The 21,672-nt window shown below is 38.0% G+C and overlaps 1 protein-coding gene across 2 annotated transcripts in view; it reads right to left on the reverse strand.

The window, feature by feature from the left end:
• Nucleotides 1-21,672, reverse strand: part of LOC105481413 (phosphatidylinositol-4-phosphate 3-kinase catalytic subunit type 2 gamma) — a 421,186-nt gene that overhangs the window by 166,937 nt on the left and 232,577 nt on the right. For both annotated transcript variants that reach the window (XM_011741018.3, XM_024792846.2), the window contains one exon: nt 1,026-1,206. In XM_011741018.3, the coding sequence (XP_011739320.2) occupies nt 1,026-1,206 (181 nt within the window). The remainder of the gene's footprint in view (nt 1-1,025; nt 1,207-21,672) is intronic.

Consider the following 21,672-nt stretch of genomic DNA (forward strand, 5'->3'; position numbering starts at 1 on the left):
TAAATGAAGAGACTTCCAGCAAGAAAAATCCTGGGCTGAGAAAGAATTCTGGGACACTTTGCCTACTACTATTTTTATATCATTTTGTTGAAAATTCTTGTTGATTTTAGATTATAAGTGGAGAGAAACTGAGTTCCTTTGAGGACAAAACTCATGTTTTGGTCATCTTTCTATCCTTAACCCCTAGTCTAAAGTAGGTAGTTAATTATTATTGAATAATATTCTCAATACAATGAATGAATGTCCGCTCTCTCCCTGCATCTAGAATGTTGAACTTGAGAGAAACTACTTAATGGTGTATATCAGTATAGGGAACTAGTGATGCAGATAATTAAAAAGAGCAAATATTCTTCCAAGAAAAATAATAACCAGGTCCATTATTATAAACACTGAGAAGGAGGCACATATTTTGACTAGTATCCATAGATCTTAGTATAAAAAGTATTACTGTTCTTAAGGCCATTGATTTATTTCATTTAATTCATCTTATTTGTTGCATAAAAAATGTTCTTTGCTGAGCAACAACAACAAAAGTGCCCTAAAACATCTCCTCATGTATTTCTCCATGAGTCTGAATTGTGCCGCCATATTGACGCGATGACTTTATCAGGCTTGTTTAGTCAAACTGCCTATAAAGTTGGTCTTTTCTTTTCAGGTTCTGTTTGTGTGTCCCATGGCTATTTAGGTCAAAAAAACATGTCCTGATGATTGACATTATCATTAACTTAAGAACAGTAGGTGGGGGAAAAAAAACTTGACTAAAGTAATTGATTTAAGTATCTTACATCTAAGTGTAGTCAAGGAATTTGCTTTGTAAACAATGAAATTAAAACTTAATTTAAACCAAAGTTAAAAAAATTACTACCTCAAGATTAATATCTCAAAAAAACTTGACTAAAGTAATTGATTTAAGTGTCTTATATCTAAGTGTAGTCAACGAATTTGCTTTGTAAACAATGAAATTAAAACTTAATGTAAACCAAAGTTAAAAGAATTACTACCTGAAGATTAATATTTCAACAAACCTGTCTTTGATGGTCATTGGCAGACTTGACTTTTTCCCCAATATCTCCCAGAATTTTGATAAGTTTCTGCTCCTTGGAAAACTCATCACTCAAGGCTTTACCTGCACAGAATTGGAGAGCAGCTAGTAGCTTCTGATACCAGCTTTTAAAATAAGCTTCATTTTCTGCATCCTTTAGCAGCCTGAAGGAAAGAGAGAGAAAAAAATTCTTGTATCTAAAGCTGATTTTTTTAACCACCTCCAGCTGGAACAATAAGTGCATTTCAAACTAATCTGTATTTGGTGGCTTTGGGCAGTTTAACAGCCTAGAATGGAGAAAATGTTGTTTATTCATTGACAGTCATCAAGTTCCATCTGATAGTTAATGAGATTCCAAGAGTGAAGAATCAATAAGAGATCTGCTTTTCTTCATTTCAATTCACAACACATCTTTTCTCCTTTCAGTCCTCTTAATTCTAGTGTGTACTAGATCAGTTTAAAAATACTTAAAAAAAAAAAACACCGAGTACTTTTTTAAAGTATTTTTAAACTGATCTAGTACATAAATATCTCTATGACTATCCAACTGCTACATACATGATAAAAAGAATCGTCATTTTGCACAGACAAAATCAATAATTTTTTACCAAAATAATTAAAGAAATAATATATTTTAGGGTTGGAGTTATAGGGATTGTCAGAATTGTTTAGTTAATTTGTACATATAATACTCTTATTCTTTATTCTATTGAAATGAACTTGTTCTCTTATGAGCAATGTATTTGCTTCTCGCTGGTTCAAGGAGGAAAAACTCAGTTTGATTCCTTGCTCAAAATAAAAATGAGCAGGGGATAGTTACATCCTAAAACCGAGCAGGGAAGAGTGACCACATCCTAAAAAACATAAAAGCTGAGAAAACTCAGTGTATTCAGTTGTGATTATTTTCCTTGGAGAATATACCTTATTCAAACTCTGCATCCCTGCCAAGATTACATGTTCTCCTGGTGAGATGTGGTTCAAGATCCATGGCTTTTTACTTGACGTGTAAAGAGTTTGTTTTTGTACACTGCAGAATTGAAATCATAGCGTGCTGGAGATGAACACGAGAGGTCAATTATTCTATTCCTGTATTTTCGGGCACAGAAACTTTAAACGACAAGGGAAATTAACATGCCCCTTAATTTTAAACAACTATGGAAAAGGTTGAACTACGAAGTTTTGGTTGGAAGGTTACTCAGTTCTGTGTCAGTGACTTTCACTATAAGGAAGCAGTAAATCCTAAATATTGTAGTTTTTATCTATTGCCTCTGTCTATAAGATTGTAGAATAGCTGGCCACTCTTTTTTAAGGATTACAGAAATCCTTTTCAAAAGATGCCGTAACCTGGGAGAGGCAATATTGCTTATGCCAAAAATGTTTAAAAATAAAAAGTTTAAGGTCAAGGGACTGAGAAGTATCAAGTAAGACTTGCTATTAAAAGACTGGGCTTTTAAGATGCAGGCAATGTGATTTTGCATGAACTGTGAGGTAAATCTTAAAATGCCAGAGACCTGTTTACCCTAATGTCTGCAATATCCAGCTGTGATTCAATTTGGTATTATTTTGTACACATACCTTAATGCTTCATAAAGTGTAAGTTATGACAACATTAAAATGAGGATGAATGCATAAAATCTAGATGATTAAAGAAGATTTTGACAGTATTAAGTGTGGTAGGCAGTAAGGAAGAGGGAAAGAAACATAATCCAGGTGACTGAGCAAATTTTTTATAGGATGTCACGGAGGTATTTAAGTGAAGTGAATTATAGTGGACTCAGAAATACAGAGATAGTCACCAACCTCAGCTAGCATAGAATGGAGATTTTCTTGAAAATTAGAACTTTTCTACATTTCTTCATGCATGTAGTTGCTTCTGGTCGCATGATGAGGGACTTGCTAGAGCCGCAGGAAAAGTACAAATAGTTCATATTCCATCAGTCTACCAGCAGGACAGAACAGAGTAATCACACCATCCCACCCCTCTTTGCCTCATAAACTCCTTCAATCCAGGCCTTAATTTTAGTTTTCAACAGCAGGATATTGCACATCTCAGGGACTGTCCTAGAATTTTACTCACTTGTGTATTTTCTGTGGGTCAAGAGGGGAAACAACATCCAGTAACAGAAAAGAATTCAGCTACATGATAGAGATGAGTGATTTCAGATCACTCCAGGGCTTCCCCTTCCCATTTCATCTTGTATATTTTGCTACTTTGTTTGGGCTGAGGTATGTGGATCAGGAGACGGATTTTTAGTGAGCACAGGTGGCTTCCAGAATATGACTTTTTCAAGTGTATTTAGGACTCTGGGACAAATAAAGACTACAATTCAATACCTAAAATATAATTGTTAATTTTAAGATTTTAATAGTGTGGCTAAGAAATGAAAAGCATGCCTATTTAGCATTAGCAACTTTATTTTACCTCTTAGTGGCTAAGAGATTTATTTAGTATTTTCCTCAACTGAGGAACTTGATATGTTATACAATCCTTGCAAAGATAATTTTTTCTGACTAGCCCATTTTTAGAATATTGATTTGCTCTTTCAGAAATAGCAGCACTAACTGTTGACTTTTGCATATAAAGAGCATTATATAGGGCAAGTCTGCAGATATGCACTTTCCAATCAGTATTCTGCAATATATGTTTATCAATAAAATACTTCATAACAACTCAAATATAAAACTATTCACAAAGGAAACGAGTTCAGAAAATGATTAAAACAATACCCTAGATGTTGTATATATTTTTAGAACCTTAAATTTATGACAGGAGCCCATAAGGCATGAAGCTGACTTGGTTTATACCCCTACCATAATTTATGAGGTTAATCATTCTGATAATTTCCAAAGCAGTCTCTTTGGAATGTTATATACTCATGATGTTCCCACTGTTCCCACACCGTGTGGTAGATTTCATTATTGTTCCCAGCTCCATGTTTTCTCCTCTGTAGAAGATTATACATCTAGACTCTTTGTCATGTGGCTTCCAGTACCTTCCTGTAGGTAGAATTTACTTCTTCATCCCTTGTCAGGTTGGTCATGTGATTCGCTTTGGTCAGCAGAATGTGACTGGATGCAAACTATACTCATGACCACGGAGATGCTTTACATGGGTTATTGTGATTTGGTCTGGCCTCTGGTTTGGTTTAATTTGGCTTCTGCTTTCTTCCGGGAGAACAGCATGTCCCCGTAAGGGGCTGTTCCTTTAGTCCTGGAATGAGAAGACAATGTGGAGCCAAGCTGAGCATTGATGCACAGAGTCAGGTGGAGCCAAGCAGGACGACAGCAAGTCTGCAGCCTGAGTCCTACATGAATGAGAAATAAACTCTGTTGCCATAAGCCACGGAAACTGTGGGGCTGTTTGTTGCTATGGTAAAAACTAATGAATATGCCAACTTTCTTTGTCTTTCTTTTCTTTTTCCACTTGTTTGTTTGAGTTGCCTTTAGAATGGAAAGCACATTTTTTAAACATTCTCGGGGGGTATCCCTGAGGATATTTTGGGGCAAATCTAATTACTGAAAATAAATAAAAGTCATCTGGAGCCAAGTCTGGTGAATTAGATGAATAGTCAATTTGAGTACAATATTTCAGATCAAAAAACTGTAAAAGTAATTAACATGTCTTTTTTCATGGATCATAAAAAGTCCCAAAAGGTATTCCAAAAATGATTTGATCCAGCTTATTTGGACATGTATATTCTGTGACACTGCTAAAATTTTATTGTTATTTTATTACTACTAACATACTTCTTGACTCATTTAAAAGTGTGAATAGGCCTATGTACCATCTGTTGCTTTGTCTAGCCACATGTCTGAGTATCTGATAGGAGATGCTCTCTGAGTGAAAATGTTGTAGTAATAAGTGGCAAACAAACTTTTTTAGGGCTTACATAACACAGGGCGAAACAAAGGGTCTGATGGCTGAGGGCAGTGAAGGAGACGGTACATGTGGCTGTTCTTGGGACCTAAAAACTTCAGCTCTACCCTATTGGTAATATCTGAGGACTGAAATGCCTGAAAAAGGGCCAATGGCTTTGGATGAGGAAGCATCTGTATTAGCATATTGAGTGTTACTTTCCCTTGTTGCCCTGGAGTTGGCTACCAAGACCTAAGAGTGAAGAGATAATAGTTACCTATATTTCAAAAGGGTGGCAAAAATTGACAACAAGAAGACAAAAACAAGTAAATGAAAAACCAATTGGGGGTCAGATAACTCTTCAAGGCTTATCAGGAAATGGATAAAATGGCTATGGTACAACAAGCATTATCTTCTCCATATATTTACAGGTGGGGGTGTTTGAGAGTCATGAGTCATTAGCCCAGTGAGGAATAGAGTGAGTCCACAATGTCCACTTAACCTTTCCAAGTCCAGTGGGGAAGGAAGCTCAAGTTGAGCCATTTATAGTGATTTGAGTGTATGCAGTAAGAGACTGTTACCCCAGTTTAGACTTCTGCTCTGAAAGAGAGTTTGTTGATTTTCTCTAGGCTTCTGTGAACATGAAGAAAAAGCAAGACCAGGATGGAGCAAAGGCGTGGCAAAGGAGCAACCTGCATTCCTGCACCCCTGCAGTTTGACAAAACAGGGGTTTGTGGGGTGGATGTTACTCAAGGTTTAAATAAACTTATAAAAGGTAGTTATATGTGATCCACTCTTTGTATAGGTAGAGGTTGAGCCAGAGCCAGATCTCCTGGTGGGGAGGTTCTCCAAGGCTTCCCAAAGAACTCACCCATGGTAACCCCAAGGTAAACAGCTTTGACCACGAAGCTACAGGGGCCTTGGTGGAGGATCTGAGCTCACAGAGAGGGGACTGCAATCGCTTGCCCTATCAAGTGTGAGGGTCACTTTTCTCTTTCTCTTTTCCTCCCACTCATAGCTAAGAAAAGGTACAGCCAAAAGAGAAAGAGAAGAAGAGTGAAATAATAGATCATATCTTCTATTCCCAAGCTAGATCTTGGCTAGTACTGGAGTCTAGGGGTGCGAGGGTGGGAGGTGGATGGGGTGGGTGAGGTATCTGTCAAGTTAGAGGAGAAAATGAAGTTCTAAATTGGACAAGATGGGTTGAAGATTTTTTGTTGTCTAAAAATATATACAAGGAAACGATAGAATCTAGCCTGGTTTTAATTAGGGAATGTGAAAGAGAAAAGGTAGTATTTTTAAAATCGTTAAAAGTTTTGAGACGTACTATACTCAATCGGTTTAATAAAAACTAGCTGAGACAGTTAAAAACCTAAGAGTCAGAAAGAAGTGCAGCTTCAGGAAATGTCCTGATTGCATTTCAGGCGAGAAAACCCTAAGATGCAGAATAAGGGGGATCTTATTCTGGGGCAGTAGGATTTTGGGGAACCTTGACCCAAAACTCTTGAGAGTTAGGCTGAGATCATTCTCTTTGCCTCTCTTTATTCCCTCGCCACCACTTACTGCTCCAGATCAGGGCTTATTTTGTTTGGTTTCATTTGTGGATGAGCATGGCTAAGCAATGAATTGTATTTAAAAAAAACCTTGTGTCTTTAGCAATAGGTTATTAACACTGCATATATATGAGTATATAGGTATATATTTATATCATAATTAGTTGTTTGTCATGATATTTAGTAAAACCCTTAACAGTTATGGTCAGTCACATATTTAAAGATAAGCTTAAAATTAGTCACAGATGGTATCTGTTTGTGCAAACACCTACAATGACGAGTACTGTTACACAGCAGTGTTGCACTCAGGGTCAACTGGTAGCTATGGAGGGAAAAAACTATGTTGAGCAGATAAGTTTCCCTGAAGTTTCCTGCACCTGTAATAAGAAATCAGAGCTCCTTGCATTCATCTCACAGAAAAACATGGTCAACCCAGGAGCCTGATGCAGGATACATGAGCCCCCAAATTGGGGTTTAATCTGGCAGGGATCTTGGCTTCAGACAGGGAAGAAGTCAGGCCAGGTGCAGTGGCTCATGCCTGTAAACCCAGCACTTTGGGAGGCCGAGGTGGGCTGATCATGAGCTCAAGAGATCAAGATCATCCTGGCCAACATGGTGAAACCCTGTCTCTATTAAAAACACACAAAAAATTGGCTGGACATGGTGGCGGGCACCTGTAGTCCAAGCTACTCAGGAGGCTGAGGCAGGAGAATTGCTTGAGCCTGGGAGACAAAGGTTGCAGTGAGCCGAGATTGTGCCACTGCACTCCAGTCTGGTGATAGAGTGAGATTCCGTCTCAAAAAAAAAAAAAAAAAAAAAAAATTCAAGGGTGACCCAGAGGTGTTAGCAACTTTTATCGAAGCTGCAATGTAGAGCAACAGCAGAGGTATTGCTCCTCGCAGAGCAGGGCTACTCGTACGCAGTGAGCCCAGAGTAGCAGCTCAGAGGCAGCTTTGCAGTCGTATTTATATCCACCTTTAATTATACGCAAATTAAGGGGTGAATTATGCAGAAATTTTTAGAAGTGGTATGGTCACTTTCAGGTCATTGGGTTGTTGCCATGGAGAGGAGCAGTAACATTTGGGTGTTGTCATGGCAATGGCAAATTGACATGGCACACACAATTACAGAAAGCTGCTTCTGCCCCATTCTTGTTTTAGCTAGTCCTTAACTTGGTCCAGTGTCTGAGCCCCACCTCTGGAGTTAAGTCTTGTCTCCTACCTCAAGCCTACATGTAAATACATAAAACTCCTTCCAGCCTACTCATATGTTAACATGTAACATATGGTCACATGTTCCAGCCTACTCACATGTTAACATGTAACATGTTCACATGTTAAATTTATCAAATAATGGGGTTTAAGAGAAGGGACTGTCCTCTTTGCATTACAAAATACACTTACTGCTTTAGTGTAAAGTTATTTTATTTATCATTTTTCTAAATTAAGCACTTTGCCGTGAATAGCTTAATAGTAACCCCCCTCTCCCTCCACCACTACACTCCATATGTGCTTGTTAATTATATAAACAAAAGAAACAGGTGGAATTTTAGCCCTGGGCACACTTTGGAAGACACAGCTATCTATGAGGCCCTTCTGTATCCCACTTCCCTTTTTGCTCATTCTGGTTTTCTCCTTTCCTGATCCCCAAGAAAGCCTTAGCTCCAGCCACTTTTCCTTTGTCAAAATCTTCACCTTGTTCTGTTTTCTTCTGTGGCATCCTGAGCTTCCAAATAGTCCCTGTCCTTCCCACTCCAGCTGAACACATTCCCTGAGTGTAATTTTACTCATATTCTCAGTGGAAGAATATTACAAGAGCATGGAGCTGAACAATACTTTGAGGTAATTTCTCCCACCCTTACATTTATTAGGTGAGGACACTGAGTGATAGAGAAACTTGGCCAAAGACCTATGACAAGAGCCTAGCGTTCTGGACAACTCAGGGCTCCTTGCAAAGCACCATATTCTGTGTTCTAAAATCCATTGAAACATGATTTGAAAGACTGTTTTCTACTTTCACCAACTCTGGCAAGAACCTGCATGCTTTGGTTCTTCACCTTCCTCCTCTGTCAAATGTTGGCATTGGTGAGGTTTAGTAAGCTGCCTTCCAGTTCCAGGGCTCTGTAATTTTATTCTTTTATGAAGTTATCAAGCATTTACTCTGTGCCAGGTGTTTCCGAGCATTTTGCGTGGCTGTTTTAGTCACTCCTTACCTCAGCTCCAGGTCATCTGATTTCCTCCTTCTCACAGATGAGGATACTGTGATTCATGGAGGTGGAATAAATTGCCCAAAGTCATCCACCCAGGGGAATGGGGATTCAGATCCAAGCATGTCTGACTCCTCAGCCCTTGCTCTTCAGCCTTGTGCTGTGCCACCTCCTGATGTTTTAACATGGATACCAGCTGAGGGGTTAGCCCGAGACTCATGCAATCGAGGAATTATCTTCTGCCACCTTCCTGCCCTGTTTTTCTTTCATCTTTTTCTCTTGCTTCCTGGTTCCTAACACTCGGAAGTCTCATGTTCTCCAGGTTGCCTTCTTTCTTTCCAAAGGCTTCATTCCAACTTTATATGTATGTATATATGTGTGTGTGTGTGTGTGTGTGTGTATTTTATACATACATACATTGATATATTTATATATATATGTATATATGTATAATATATGTGTGTGTGTATGTGTATGTGTGTGTGTATATATATATGTATTTTTTTGAGACAAGATCTCACTCTGTTACCCACACTGGAGTGCACTGGTGTGATCATGGCTAACTGCAGCCTTTACTTCATAGGCTCAACTGAACCTCCCACCTCAACCTCCTGAGTAACTGGGACCACAGGCATGCACCACCATGTCTGGCTAATTTTTAAATTTTTTGTAGAGGTAGGGTGTCCCTGTGTTGCCCAGGCTGGTGTGGAACTCTTGGGCTCAAACAATCTGGCCTTGGCCTCCCAGAGTGTTAGGATTTCAGGCATGAGCCACCATGCCCAGCCTTAAATATAACTTTGTGTGAAATACTGATAAGCAGGGACACTTTTCTCTCCCTTACACAGCCTACAAAAATAATAGAACTGTGGAATCTGTTCTGATGATGCAAATCATACACCTGACTCACTTCTCCTCCACCCCTTCTTCACTTGAGAAAGTGGGACTAACATCACAGTTTCAAAGGGTCTGGCTTCCTTGGTTTGTTTAGACAAATGGCAGTGGGTGGCATTGGGAGAGTAGATGGGAGAAGAGGCCACATTGAAAGTAACACCCTGATTGCATTTGGGAACCTAACAATCCTGATGAACTGTGCACATTCAACAGATGTGCTTGTACTACCCATTTTAATTGGGCCTGGGGTTCAAAATAACTCAAAATGTAGCAGAGAAGAAATGGGAAGTCTCCAACATCAGCACATGTGCCATAATAAAATACATTTTGCTTGACATATAATTAATGCTGGAATCCATGCTCATGGAATTTTAAGTTAGTTCAATAAGTGTCTACAGTTTTCCTTACTCTTTGAAAATGTGGTTCTGAACTCAGTGCCCAACTCAGTCCTTTTTTAAATAAAATTCTATTTTTTCTTCTAAATACCTGTATAGTTACTTTAAAGGCAATGTAAGCATCTTTTTCATAAAGTTTCCTTAACAAAATTTCTTTTAACAGCAAGGCAATTCCTTTGCTATATGAATGTTTCATAAGAATAGCAAACTAATAATAAAATTCTCCTTTACCCCTGAGCCTTTTGTTCTTGCACAGCCCTCTGGTGAAAGCTGGATAATCATCATATTGCGCAGTGAACAATTCATGTGTTTGAACACAGCTTGAGACGCAGGTATATAGGTGCAAGCCGAAGCTGGCTTTGAAATACCTAGTTTTCCTGGAACCTCAGCTTCAAATCACAGCTGAGGCAGGTGCTTCTCCCTTCATTCTTCAGAGTTACAAACAGTGAGGCTCATTCTGTAAAGGTATTAAAGGTTCCCTGGGACATTATCCATAAGATCTGGAGTTGTGTTTGATGTCCTGAGAAAATGTCTGCAAATTCTCGTTCATTGTCATGAGAGAACTTGTCCTCTGAAGTTGGCTGGCACCATTTAATCCCATTCATTTTGGAAACTCAGTAAGAAATTAGTGTTGTTCTTTGAGGCCTCCACAACCTACTTGGCTAATTTTCTGTTGACTTATGTTGTGTAATTTACCTATCCTTGTGCTAATTTTCTGTTGACTTGTGTTATGCTGTTGTTGCTATTGTTGTTCAGGTTGTACCTTATAGGCAGGGATACTTGTCCTGTTCACTCTATCACTTCATTTCAAATGCTGTCTCTGTAACTGCACAAGCAATTTAACATTTCCAACCCCAGCCTTTCCATTTGTGAAATGATGATAATCATGTCTGTCCTGTCATTTAATCAATGCTTTTGTTTTGGACTGAATTATGTCCTCTCCCAAAACTCATATGCCAAAGCCCTAACTCCCAAGGTGACTGAATGTAGAGACAGGGCCTTTAAGAAGGTAATTAAGGTTAAATGAGGTCATAAGATTGGGGACATAATCCCATAGGGCTGGTGTCCTCATGAGCACTGGGAGAGAGCAGGAGAGCACATGCGCACAGAGAAAGGCCATGTGAGGACGCAAGGAGAAGGTGTCTGTCTACAAGCCAGGAAAGAGAGGCCTCACCAGAAAGCAAGCTTGCTGGCACCTTGATCTTGAAATTCCAGCTTCCAGAACTGTGAGAAAATACATTTCTGTTGTTTCAGTCACCCAATCTGTGGTATTCTAGGAAACCCTAGCAGACTGATACAGTTTCCAACTTAGAACTCTTTTTTTTTTTTTTTTCAATCCAGGCTATGTTCATCTATTTATAAGATAGCACACTTAAATTTTCCTAAGGCATTTTAACCTTAACATGTCTGATTTCATCATCATTCTCCCCAATACCTGCTTCTTCACCTGAATTACTTATCTCCATGAATAGGATGGCTAGCCTTCCATCACCCTAACTAAAAATGAGGCCGTTATCCTTGGCACTTCTCTCACCTTCATCCCCAACATCAAGTTTTCTACCATGTCCTATTATGTTTACCTTGAAAATAGCTCTCAAATCTAGTTTCTTCTTTCTGTCCTTGCTGACAGAGTTTAACTGAGGCCTTCATTTCTGGTACTCAGTTTTCCCGTTACCTGTGAATTTTTTCCCACCCTCCCTTCCTTTTTTACTTAGTCTAATGAAATCTAATTCTAGGGATTAAAATAACCTAGCCTTCGGGATAAAATAGAAAATCCTTAGTATAACAAACAGAGCACTTCATGATTTGTCTCTCTCGGGTCTCTAAGTCTTGTCTCTTATTTCCAATCATGTTCTTCCACCCCAAACATAAAGTACTACCTTTGGTAACTTGAATCTTCTCAGCTTTCTCAAGCCAGAATGCTTTTGCCTTCCCCCATCTTCTGTGTCTGAAATGATGCGTCCATACAACATCTGTGTATCTTTTAATGTTCAACTTAGCACATTTTCTAAAAAAAGCTTCCTTAGATTTCAGGCTTGGGCAGGTACGCATTATCCACCCCTGTAAGGGTGAAGTACTTTCCTCTATTCATTGTTCTTATTAACAGTTATTTTGTGTTTTTTAAAAATTGTGTTTTAATTTTTTTAAAACATCTTTCTCCTACTAGACTTTAAATTCTTTCAGGACAGGACTGTAGTTTTACACCCTTGTGGCTCAATAGTTTCTCCTTGTGACAGAGTAGGCCGTTAATATTTCTTGAATAAATGAATTAAATACTACTAAATAAATAAACCCCATCTTCCTAAAATTTCTTTTATTTATTGATTAAAATTTTGGAATATGAGCCCCAACTAACCTAGTAATAGCTTGGGAATTATAGAATCCTAAGAAATTACATTTTCACATGCTATTTCCTTTAATCTCTGAAGAGTTTGCATATTATACATACATGCATATACTTAAAATCTATTAATGTAGACATTAATTACAAACTGATTTAAATTGATTTATATTTGAGAATTTTGAAAGACTCTAAGAGAATACTAGAGTTTCTGTATCATATCGTGATTTGAGGATTCAGATCAAGGGGAAAAATTTGGTGGAATTATTACTTTTTAAAAATAATTGCATAACTAAGTTAACTTAGTTGTTGAACCCCCATCATTGGTAAAGTTGCATTAGCTAAGAATCATCCCACAAAGTCCTTTTCTATCTGATAAGCCATGTTATTTTTCATCTCGGGGGAATAAATTATAAATGTAAGAAAAAAATGGTGTGTGTGTATATGTCTGTGTGTGTGTGTGTGTGTGTGTGTGTGTTGGGGTGGGGGGGTGAGATTGAGAGAGAGATTCTATTTAGTTAAGTAATTCAAGCATTTATCTCTAAAGAATTTTCAAAATCCTGTTGTAAGAAGTTTAGATTGGCTGCTACTAACATTGTTGGTGCAAAAAACAGTCAGACTCTAAAACCCAGTCTTACTTAAGATATAAGCAATTATAGCAATAATCCAAAAAGGTGGCAATATCTACCAAAGTTAAAATAGCCTATAACAATCTATGCGTGGCTTTTATTCCTATTGTTATTTTCATTTTTGCTCCTCTTTAGAAAAAAAGTCTTTTCACATTGGACCATTAGGTTCTTGTGTTCTTATGAGATTCTCCCTTCATAATTATCCTTTAAGAAAAGTTTTAAGAGCTTTGCCTTAATGAGACTCTTCTTTGTCTCCGAAATGATCAGTAGAGGTTGGATGATCGTGCTTAAAAGGCAGATAACTGAAATTGCTTTGGAATTAATTGGTTAGCAAGTTTCTTTGTTTCTGACCAGAAAAAAAGAACAAGTATTTACTGTTCACATTTCTTAGAAAATGGCATTAACTCAACCAGAATTTAAAAATCATTCATTTGAATTATGAATCAAATATTTACATGCTCTATCTTTAGAAGGATACTAATACTGTTCCTACAGTAGTATTTTCCTCTATGTTAGTATTTTATGTTGGATAAATTCAATAATGCTTAACTCATCTTCTTATTTTTATGCTTTTTTTTCTTGTTTTCTTGATTTCAATTAGCAACAGAAGAAATTAACTGGCTTATTGTAGTGCTTTTCTAATTACTTTGTAATGATTTTTTATTTTCACATATTGGGAAAATAGAGTAATGAGATGGTACATTTTTGATGAATTTCGCTTGTTTTCTTTCCCAAGAATTCTGGAAAGGTATAAATAGGGAATTCAGCAAGAGAAAGTCTCCTGTTTTTACATGGTAAATTCTGCTTCAGGACGTCTCATTACCAGTTCTGTTTCTCTTACTTGGACTGGTAATGCCTGTGGCGATTAAAAAATTCTAGTATCAGTTTTAAGGCCTTGAAATATAGGCAAAGAATAGGCTAAGGAGTTGGCTATATCTGAGTTGGAAACATGGTTGGACCATTTGAAGGCTGTGTGACTTGTGGTCTCTGACTTAACTTCTCTGAGTCTCAACAGTACCTAATGATACTCAATTGACAAGGTTACTGTGATAATTAAATGATGTAATTTAGAACAGTACCTAATTAATGTGTGATATTAATATCTGCTCAGTGATAATAGTTGTTGTTCTTGGTATTCACAAAAATAGGCAGTTTGAATACTAGCTCAGATTGTTCCAGATTTCATAAATATTTTTGGTGCGTGACTCGTTTTACCAAAAATGTTTTGCCAAATATTTTTGAAATATATTTGGCAAATATGAAACCCAATGAAAAACTTCAACTTTCCTCAATCCAAATACCTGCTAAATTAAAAGTATTACTTATTTTATACTATTTAGCCCACATGCTCAGTTTGACAAAACAATTAAAATGGGAGAGCACCTTCTCAACTGTTTAAGACAAAACTGGTTTCAAGGATATTCAAGTCCTGTACCTTCAGTTAGTTTCATGTCATTGTCAAAAGCATCAGTGAAACAACTACTGTAATAAAAATTAGAATAAATGTATAATAATCATAACAACAATAGTAGTAATTGAAGTCAAGTCGCCATTGTAAGAACAGAAATAGGATGAATTCAGCAGGCATTCAACTGCAAGGTTACTCTTACTAAGATCAAAGATAGCTGAGCATTTTTCTTAGTTTCTCAACAAGTACTGAATAGCTGCTCTAGATACAGTATTTCTACTTGATCCTTATCACTGGGTGGTTGTTTCAATATTTGATCTGAATTGGGCAAGCAGGCAAAGAAGTAGCAGACCTGAGCACCAGCCGGAAATCAACAATGGGTACTTCGGTACCGTGTAAAAGGTCCACAGACTGGTCCAGATACACAGGGCATTTTTGTCTTTTGATAAGACACATGTGCTATCACTTCTAGGTTAAAGTTTATACAGTATCAGAGAAGATAATTATTTCTTTCAGTGTTTTTCCAAGCATGTGAAATTAAACAACAACAATAACAAAAACACACCTATGAACATCATCTGTAAATCAGAGCTGGACTCTGGACAGATTTATGGAAATAATCTAGTTTAGAAGTTTCTTTAAAACATCATAAAAGCAGTACACATTTTTAAAGCAAACTCTCACTTAGAACCATCTTCCTTCCTCAACATGCACCCCCAGGAAAAAAACAGATAAAAAATGATTTGCCCTACTGAGAGGGCAGTAGGCAGCCTAGACCGCTGCTTGTTTTGGTTTCCCCTTTCACACTCTGAGAGAGCTCTAATGAACCTTGTGATTTGGAGAAACACATTTTTAAAAAACATTGAAATAGGCTGTGTGCGATGGCTCATGCCTGTAATCTTAGTACTTTTGGAGGGTGAGGCGGGTGGGTCACCAGAGGTCGGGAGTTTGTGACCAGCCTGGCCTGTATGGTACTCGGGAAGCTGAGGTGGGAGAATCGCTTGAACCTAGGAGATGGAGGTTGCGGTGAGCTGAGATCACGCCACCATACTCCAGCCTGGGTGACAGAGTGAGACTCTGTCTCTAAATAATAATAATAATAATAATAAATTGGAAATAGATAAACTTTTCTATTTTTAGAGGGGCAACAATTGAAGCCAAGAGAGAAAAAATTATTTGCTATAGTTCAGGCAAGTATTTTATGTATTTATTCAATGAATGTGTATAATACTAAATGCCTACACAAACCCTGATGATACAGGGAAGTGACTAAGACTCTGCTAATCATGAGGGTGATCATGACGACCAGAGCTCATGTGGTCACAGAGCTTACATTATAGTTGGGAGTAGTGAGTGGGAGACAGCAAACATACAAAAATGAATAGGCAGACAAGTTAAAAATGTGATATTACATGATTGGGACAGGACCTTTAGGGAGCTGATAAGTACAGCCAGTTAAAGAATGTCTTTGGAAACAAATCCAGAGTCCAGAAAATACGAATAAAATATTTATAGATGTTTTCTTTCTAAGATGTGATGATTTTAACATAAAGTCAAGCAAAAGTGAAAGAATTATAAATGTATCATTATAATCACTTCTTAAATTAATTGAATTTCTGTTTAATGTTTCTTCTTTTCCTAATTTTATATATTTGAACACATTTTTGAATCAAGAAAACCAGAAAGTCCTTTCAAATTTGAAGATACAAAGAAATTGAATTTAGTTTCTATTTTGGATAAGTTAGGTGACCGAGAAAGTTCAGTGTAGTAGTTTAAAATAAGAGAACCAAATTTCTTACAGCCTACTAAGAGTAGTCCACTCTGATTTTTTATTTTTGTTTTTATTTTTATTTTTTTTGCATTCTCTTCTTCTTTTTTAAATTATTAGTATACTTTTAAGTTCTAGGGTACATGTGCATAATGTGCAGGTTTGTTACATATGTATACTTGTGCCATGTTGGTGTGCTGCACCCATCAACTCGTCATTTACATCAGGTATAACTCCCAATGCAATCCCTCCCCCCTCCCCCTTCCCCGTGATAGGCCCCGGTGTGTGATGTTCCCCTTCCCGAGTCCAAGTGATCTCATTGTTAAGTTCCCACCTATGAGTGAGTACATGCGGTGTTTGGTTTTCTGTTCTTGTGATAGTTTGCTGAGAATGATGGTTTCCAGCTGCATCCATGTTCCTACAAACGACACAAACTCATTCTTTTTTATGGTTGCATAGTATCCCATGGTGTATGTGTGCCACATTTTCTTAATCCAGTCTGTCACTGATGGACATTTGGGTTGATTCCAACTCTTTGCTATTGTGAATAGTGCTGCAATGAACATACGAGTGCATGTGTCTTTATAGCAGCATGATTTATAATCCTTTGGGTATATCCCCAGTAATGGGATGGCTGGGTCATATGGTACTTCTAATTCTAGATCTTTGAGGAATCGCCATACTGTTTTCCATAATGGTTGAACTAGTTTACAATCCCACCAACAGTGTAAAAGTGTTCTTGTTTCTCCACATCCTCTCCAGCACCTGTTGTTTCCTGACTTTTTAATGATGCCATTCTAACTGGTGTGAGATGGTATCTCATTGTGGTTTTGATTTGCATTTCTCTGATGGCCAGTGATGATGAGCATTTTTTCATGTGTCTGTTGGCTGTATGCATGTCTTCTTTTGAGAAATGTCTGTTCATATCCCTTGCTCACTTTTTGATGGGGTTGTTTGTTTTTTTCTTGTAAATTTGTTTGAGTTCTTTGTAGGTTCTGGATATTAGCCCTTTGTCAGATGAATACATTGCAAAAATTGTCTCCCATTCTGTAGGTTGCTTGTTCACTCTGATGGTAGTTTCTTTTGCTGTGCAGAAGCTCTTTAGTTTAATTAGATCCCATTTGTCCATTTTGGCTTTTGTTGCCGTTGCTTTTGGTGTTTTAGACATGAAGTCCTTGCCCATGCCTATGTCCTGAATGGTATTAGCTAGGTTTTCTTCAAGGGTTTTTATGGTATTAGGTCTAACATTTAAGTCTCTAATCCATCTTGAATTAATTTTTGTATAAGGAGTAAGGAAAGGATCAAGTTTCAGCTTTCTACTTATGGCTAGCCAATATTTCCAGCACCATTTATTAAATAGGGAATCCTTTCCCCATTTCTTGTTTCTCTCAGGTTTGTCAAAGATCAGATGGCTGTAGATGTGTGGTATTATTTCTGAGGACTCTGTTCTGTTCCATTGGTCTATATCTCTGTTTTGGTACCAGTACCATGCTGTTTTGGTTACTGTAGCCTTGTAGTATAGTTTGAAGTCAGGTAGCGTGATGCCTCCAGCTTTGTTCTTTTGACTTAGGATTGTCTTGGCGATGCGGGCTCTTTTTTGGTTCCATATGAACTTTAAAGTAGTTTTTTCCAATTCTGTGAAGAAACTCATTGGTAGTTTGATGGGGATGGCAGTGAATCTATAAATTACCTTGGGCAGTATGGCCATTTTCACGATATTGATTCTTCCTATCCATGAGCATGGTATGTTCTTCCATTTGTTTGTGTCTTCTTTTATTTCACTGAGCAATGGTTTGTAGTTCTCCTTGAAGAGGTCCTTTACATCCCTTGTAAGTTGGATTCCTAGGTATTTTATTCTCTTTGAAGCAATTGTGAATGGAAGTTCATTCATGATTTGGCTCTCTGTTTGTCTGTTATTGATGTATAAGAATGCTTGTGATTTTTGCACATTAATTTTGTATCCTGAGACTTTGCTGAAGTTGCTTATCAGCTTAAGGAGATTTTGGGCTGAGACAATGGGGTTTTCTAAATATACAATCATGTCATCTGCAAACACGGACAATTTGACTTCTTCTTTTCCTAACTGAATACTCTTGATTTCTTTCTCTTGCCTGATTGCCCTAGCCAGAACTTCCAACACTATGTTGAATAGGAGTGGTGAGAGAGTGCATCCCTGTCTTGTGCCAGTTTTCAAAGGGAATGCTTTCAGTTTTTGGCCATTCAGTATGATATTGGCTGTGGGTTTGTCATAAATAGCTCTTATTATTTTCAGATATGTTCCATCAATACCGAATTTATTGGGATTTTTTAGCATGAAGGGCTGTTGAATTTTGTCAAAGGCCTTTCGGCATCTATTGAGATAATCATGTGGTTTTTGTCTTTGGTTCTGTTTACATGATGGATTACGTTTATTGATTTGCATATGTTGAACCAGCCTTGCATCCCAGGGATGAAGCCCACTTGATCATGGTGTATGAAATTTTTGATGTGCTGCTGGATTCAGTTTGCCAGTATTTTATTGAGGATTTGTGCATCAATGTTCATCAGGGATATTGGTCTAAAATTCTCTTTTTTGTGTGTGTCTCTGCCAGGCTTTGGTATCAGGATGATGCTGGCCTTATAAAAATGAGTTAGGGAGGATTCCTTCTTTTTCTATCAATTGGAATAGTTTCAGAAGGAATGGTACCAGCTCCTCCTTGTACCTCTGGTAGAATTCAGCTGTGAATCCATCTGGTCCTGGACTCTTTTTGGTTGGTAGGCTATTAGTTATTGCCTCAATTTCAGAGCCTGCTATTGGTCTATTCAGGGATTCAACTTCTTCCTGGTTTAGTCTGGGGAGAGTGTAAGTGTCCAGGAAATCATTCATTTCTTCTAGATTTTCTAGTTTATTTGTGTAGAGGTGTTTATAGTATTCTCTGCTGATAGTTTGTATTTCTGTGGGGTCGGTGGTGATATCCCCTTTATCATTTTTTATTGCATCTATTTGATTCTTCTCTCTTTTCTTCTTTATTAGTCTTGCTAGTGGTCTATCAATTTTGTTGATCTTTTCAAAAAACCAGCTCCTGGATTCACTGATGTTTTGGAGGGTTTTTTGTGTCTCTAACTCCTTCAGTTCTGCTCTGATCTTAGTTATTCCTTGCCTTCTGCTAGCTTTTGAACGTATTTGCTCTTGTTTCTCTAGTTCTTTTAATTGTGATGTTAGAGTGTCAATTTTAGATCTTTCCAGCTTTCTCTTGTGGGCATTTAGTGCTGTAACTTTCCCTCTACACACTGCTTTACATGTGTCCCAGATATTCTGGTATGTTGTATCTTTGTTCTCATTGGTTTCAAAGAACATCTTTATTTCTGCCTTCATTTTGTTATGTACCCAGTAGTCATTCAGGAGCAGGTTGTTCAGTTTCCATGTAGTTGAGCAGTTTTGAGTGAGTTTCTTAGTCCTGAGTTCTAGTTTGATTACACTGTGGTCTGAGAGACAGTGTGTTGTAGTTTCTGTTCTTGTACATTTGCTGAGGAGTGCTTTACTTCCAATTATGTGGTCAATTTTGGAATAAGTGCGATGTGGTGCTGAGAAGAATGTATATTCTGTTGATTTGGGGTGGAGGGTTCTGTAGATGTCTATTAGGTCCTCTTGGTGCAGGGATGACTTCAATTCCTGGATATCCTTGTTAACTTTCTGTCTCGTTGATCTGTCTAATGTTGACAGTGGGGTGTTGAAGTCTCCCACTATTATTGTATGGGGGTCTAAGTCTCTTTGTAAGTCTCTAAGGACTTGCTTTATGAATCTGGGTGTTCCTGTATTGGGTGCATATATATTTAGGATAGTTAGCTCTTCCTGTTGAATTGATCCTTTTACCATTATGTGATGACCTTCTTTGTCTCTTTTGATCTTTGATGGTTTAAAGTCTGTTTTATCAGAGACTAGGATTGCAACCCCTGCTTTTTTTTGTTTTCCATTTGCTTGGTAGATCTTCCTCCATCCCTTTATTTTGAGCCTATGTGTTTCTCTGTATGTGAGATGGGTCTCCTGAATACAGCAAACTGATGGGTCTTGACTCTTTATCCAGTTTGCCAGTCTGTGTCTTTTAATTGGAGCATTTAGTCCATTTACATTTACATTTAAGGTTAATATTGTTATGTGTGAACTTGATCCTGTCATTATGATATTAACTGGTTATTTTGCTCGTTAGTTGATGCAGTTTCTTCCTAGCATCAATGGTCTTTACATTTTGGCATGTTTTTGCAATGACTGGTACTGGTTGTTCCTTTCCATGTTGAGTGCTTCCTTCAGGGTCTCTTGTAAGGTAGGCCTGGTGGTGACAAAATCTCTAAGCATTTGCTTATCTGTAAAGGATTTCATTTCTCCTTCACTTATGAAACTTAGTTTGGCTGGATATGAAATTCTGGGTTGAAAATTCTTTTCTTTAAGAATGTTGAATATTGGCCCCCACTCTCTTCAGGCTTGTAGAGTTTCTGCTGAGAGATCTGCTGTTAGTCTAATGGGCTTCCCTTTGTGGGTAACCCGACCTTTCTCTCTGGCTGCCCTTAACAGTTTTTCCTTCATTTCAACTTTGGTGAATCTGACAATTATGTGTCTTGGAGTTGCTCTTCTCAAGGAGTATCTTTGTGGTGTTCTCTGTATTTCCTGAATTTGAATGTTGGCCTGCCTTACTAGGTTGGGGAAGTTCTCCTGGATGATATCCTGAAGAGTGTTTTCCAACTTGGTTCCATTTTCCCCCTCACTTTCAGGCACCCCAATCAGATGTAGATTTGGTCTTTTCACATAATCCCATACTTCTTGAAGGCTTTGTTCATTTCTTTTTCCTCTTTTTTCTTTAGACTTCTCTTCTCGCTTCATTTCGTTCATTTGATCCTCAATTGCTGATACTTTTTATTCCAGTTGTTCGAGTCAGTTAGTGAAGCTTGTGCATTTGTCACGTATTTCTTGTGTCATGGTTTTTATCTCTGTCAGTTCATTTATGGCCTTCTCTGCATTGATTATTCTGGTTATCTATTCTTCCATTCTTTTTTCAAGATTTTTAGTTTCTTTGCGCTGGGTAGTTAATTCCTCCTTTAGCTCTGAGAAGTTTGATGGACTGAAGCCTTCTTCTCTCAATTTGTCAAAGTCATTCTCCGTCCAGCTTTGATCAGTTGCTGGTGATGAGCTGCGTTCCTTTGGAGGGGGAGATGCGCTCTTATTGTTTGAATTTCCAGCTTTTCTGGCCTGCTTTTTCCCCATCTTTGTGGTTTTATCTGCCTCTGGTCTTTGATGATGGTGACGTACTGATGGGGTTTTGGTGTGGGTGTCCTTCCTGTTTGTTAGTTTTCCTTCTAACAGTCAGGACCCTCAGCTGTAGGTCTGTTGGTGATTGCTTGAGGTCCACGCAAGACCCTGTTTGCCTGGGTATCAGCAGCAGAGGCTGCAGAAGATAGAATATTGCTGAACAGCGAGTGTACCCCTCTGATTCTTACTTTGGAAGCTTCGTCTCAGGGGTGTACCCCACTGTGTCAGATGTGGGGTGTCATTCTGCCCCTAGTGGGGGATGTCTCCCAGTTAGGCTACTCAGGTGTCAGGGACCCACTTGA

Source organism: Macaca nemestrina, chromosome 10 (genome assembly GCF_043159975.1).
Source record: "Macaca nemestrina isolate mMacNem1 chromosome 10, mMacNem.hap1, whole genome shotgun sequence".
NCBI lineage: Eukaryota > Metazoa > Chordata > Mammalia > Primates > Cercopithecidae > Macaca > Macaca nemestrina.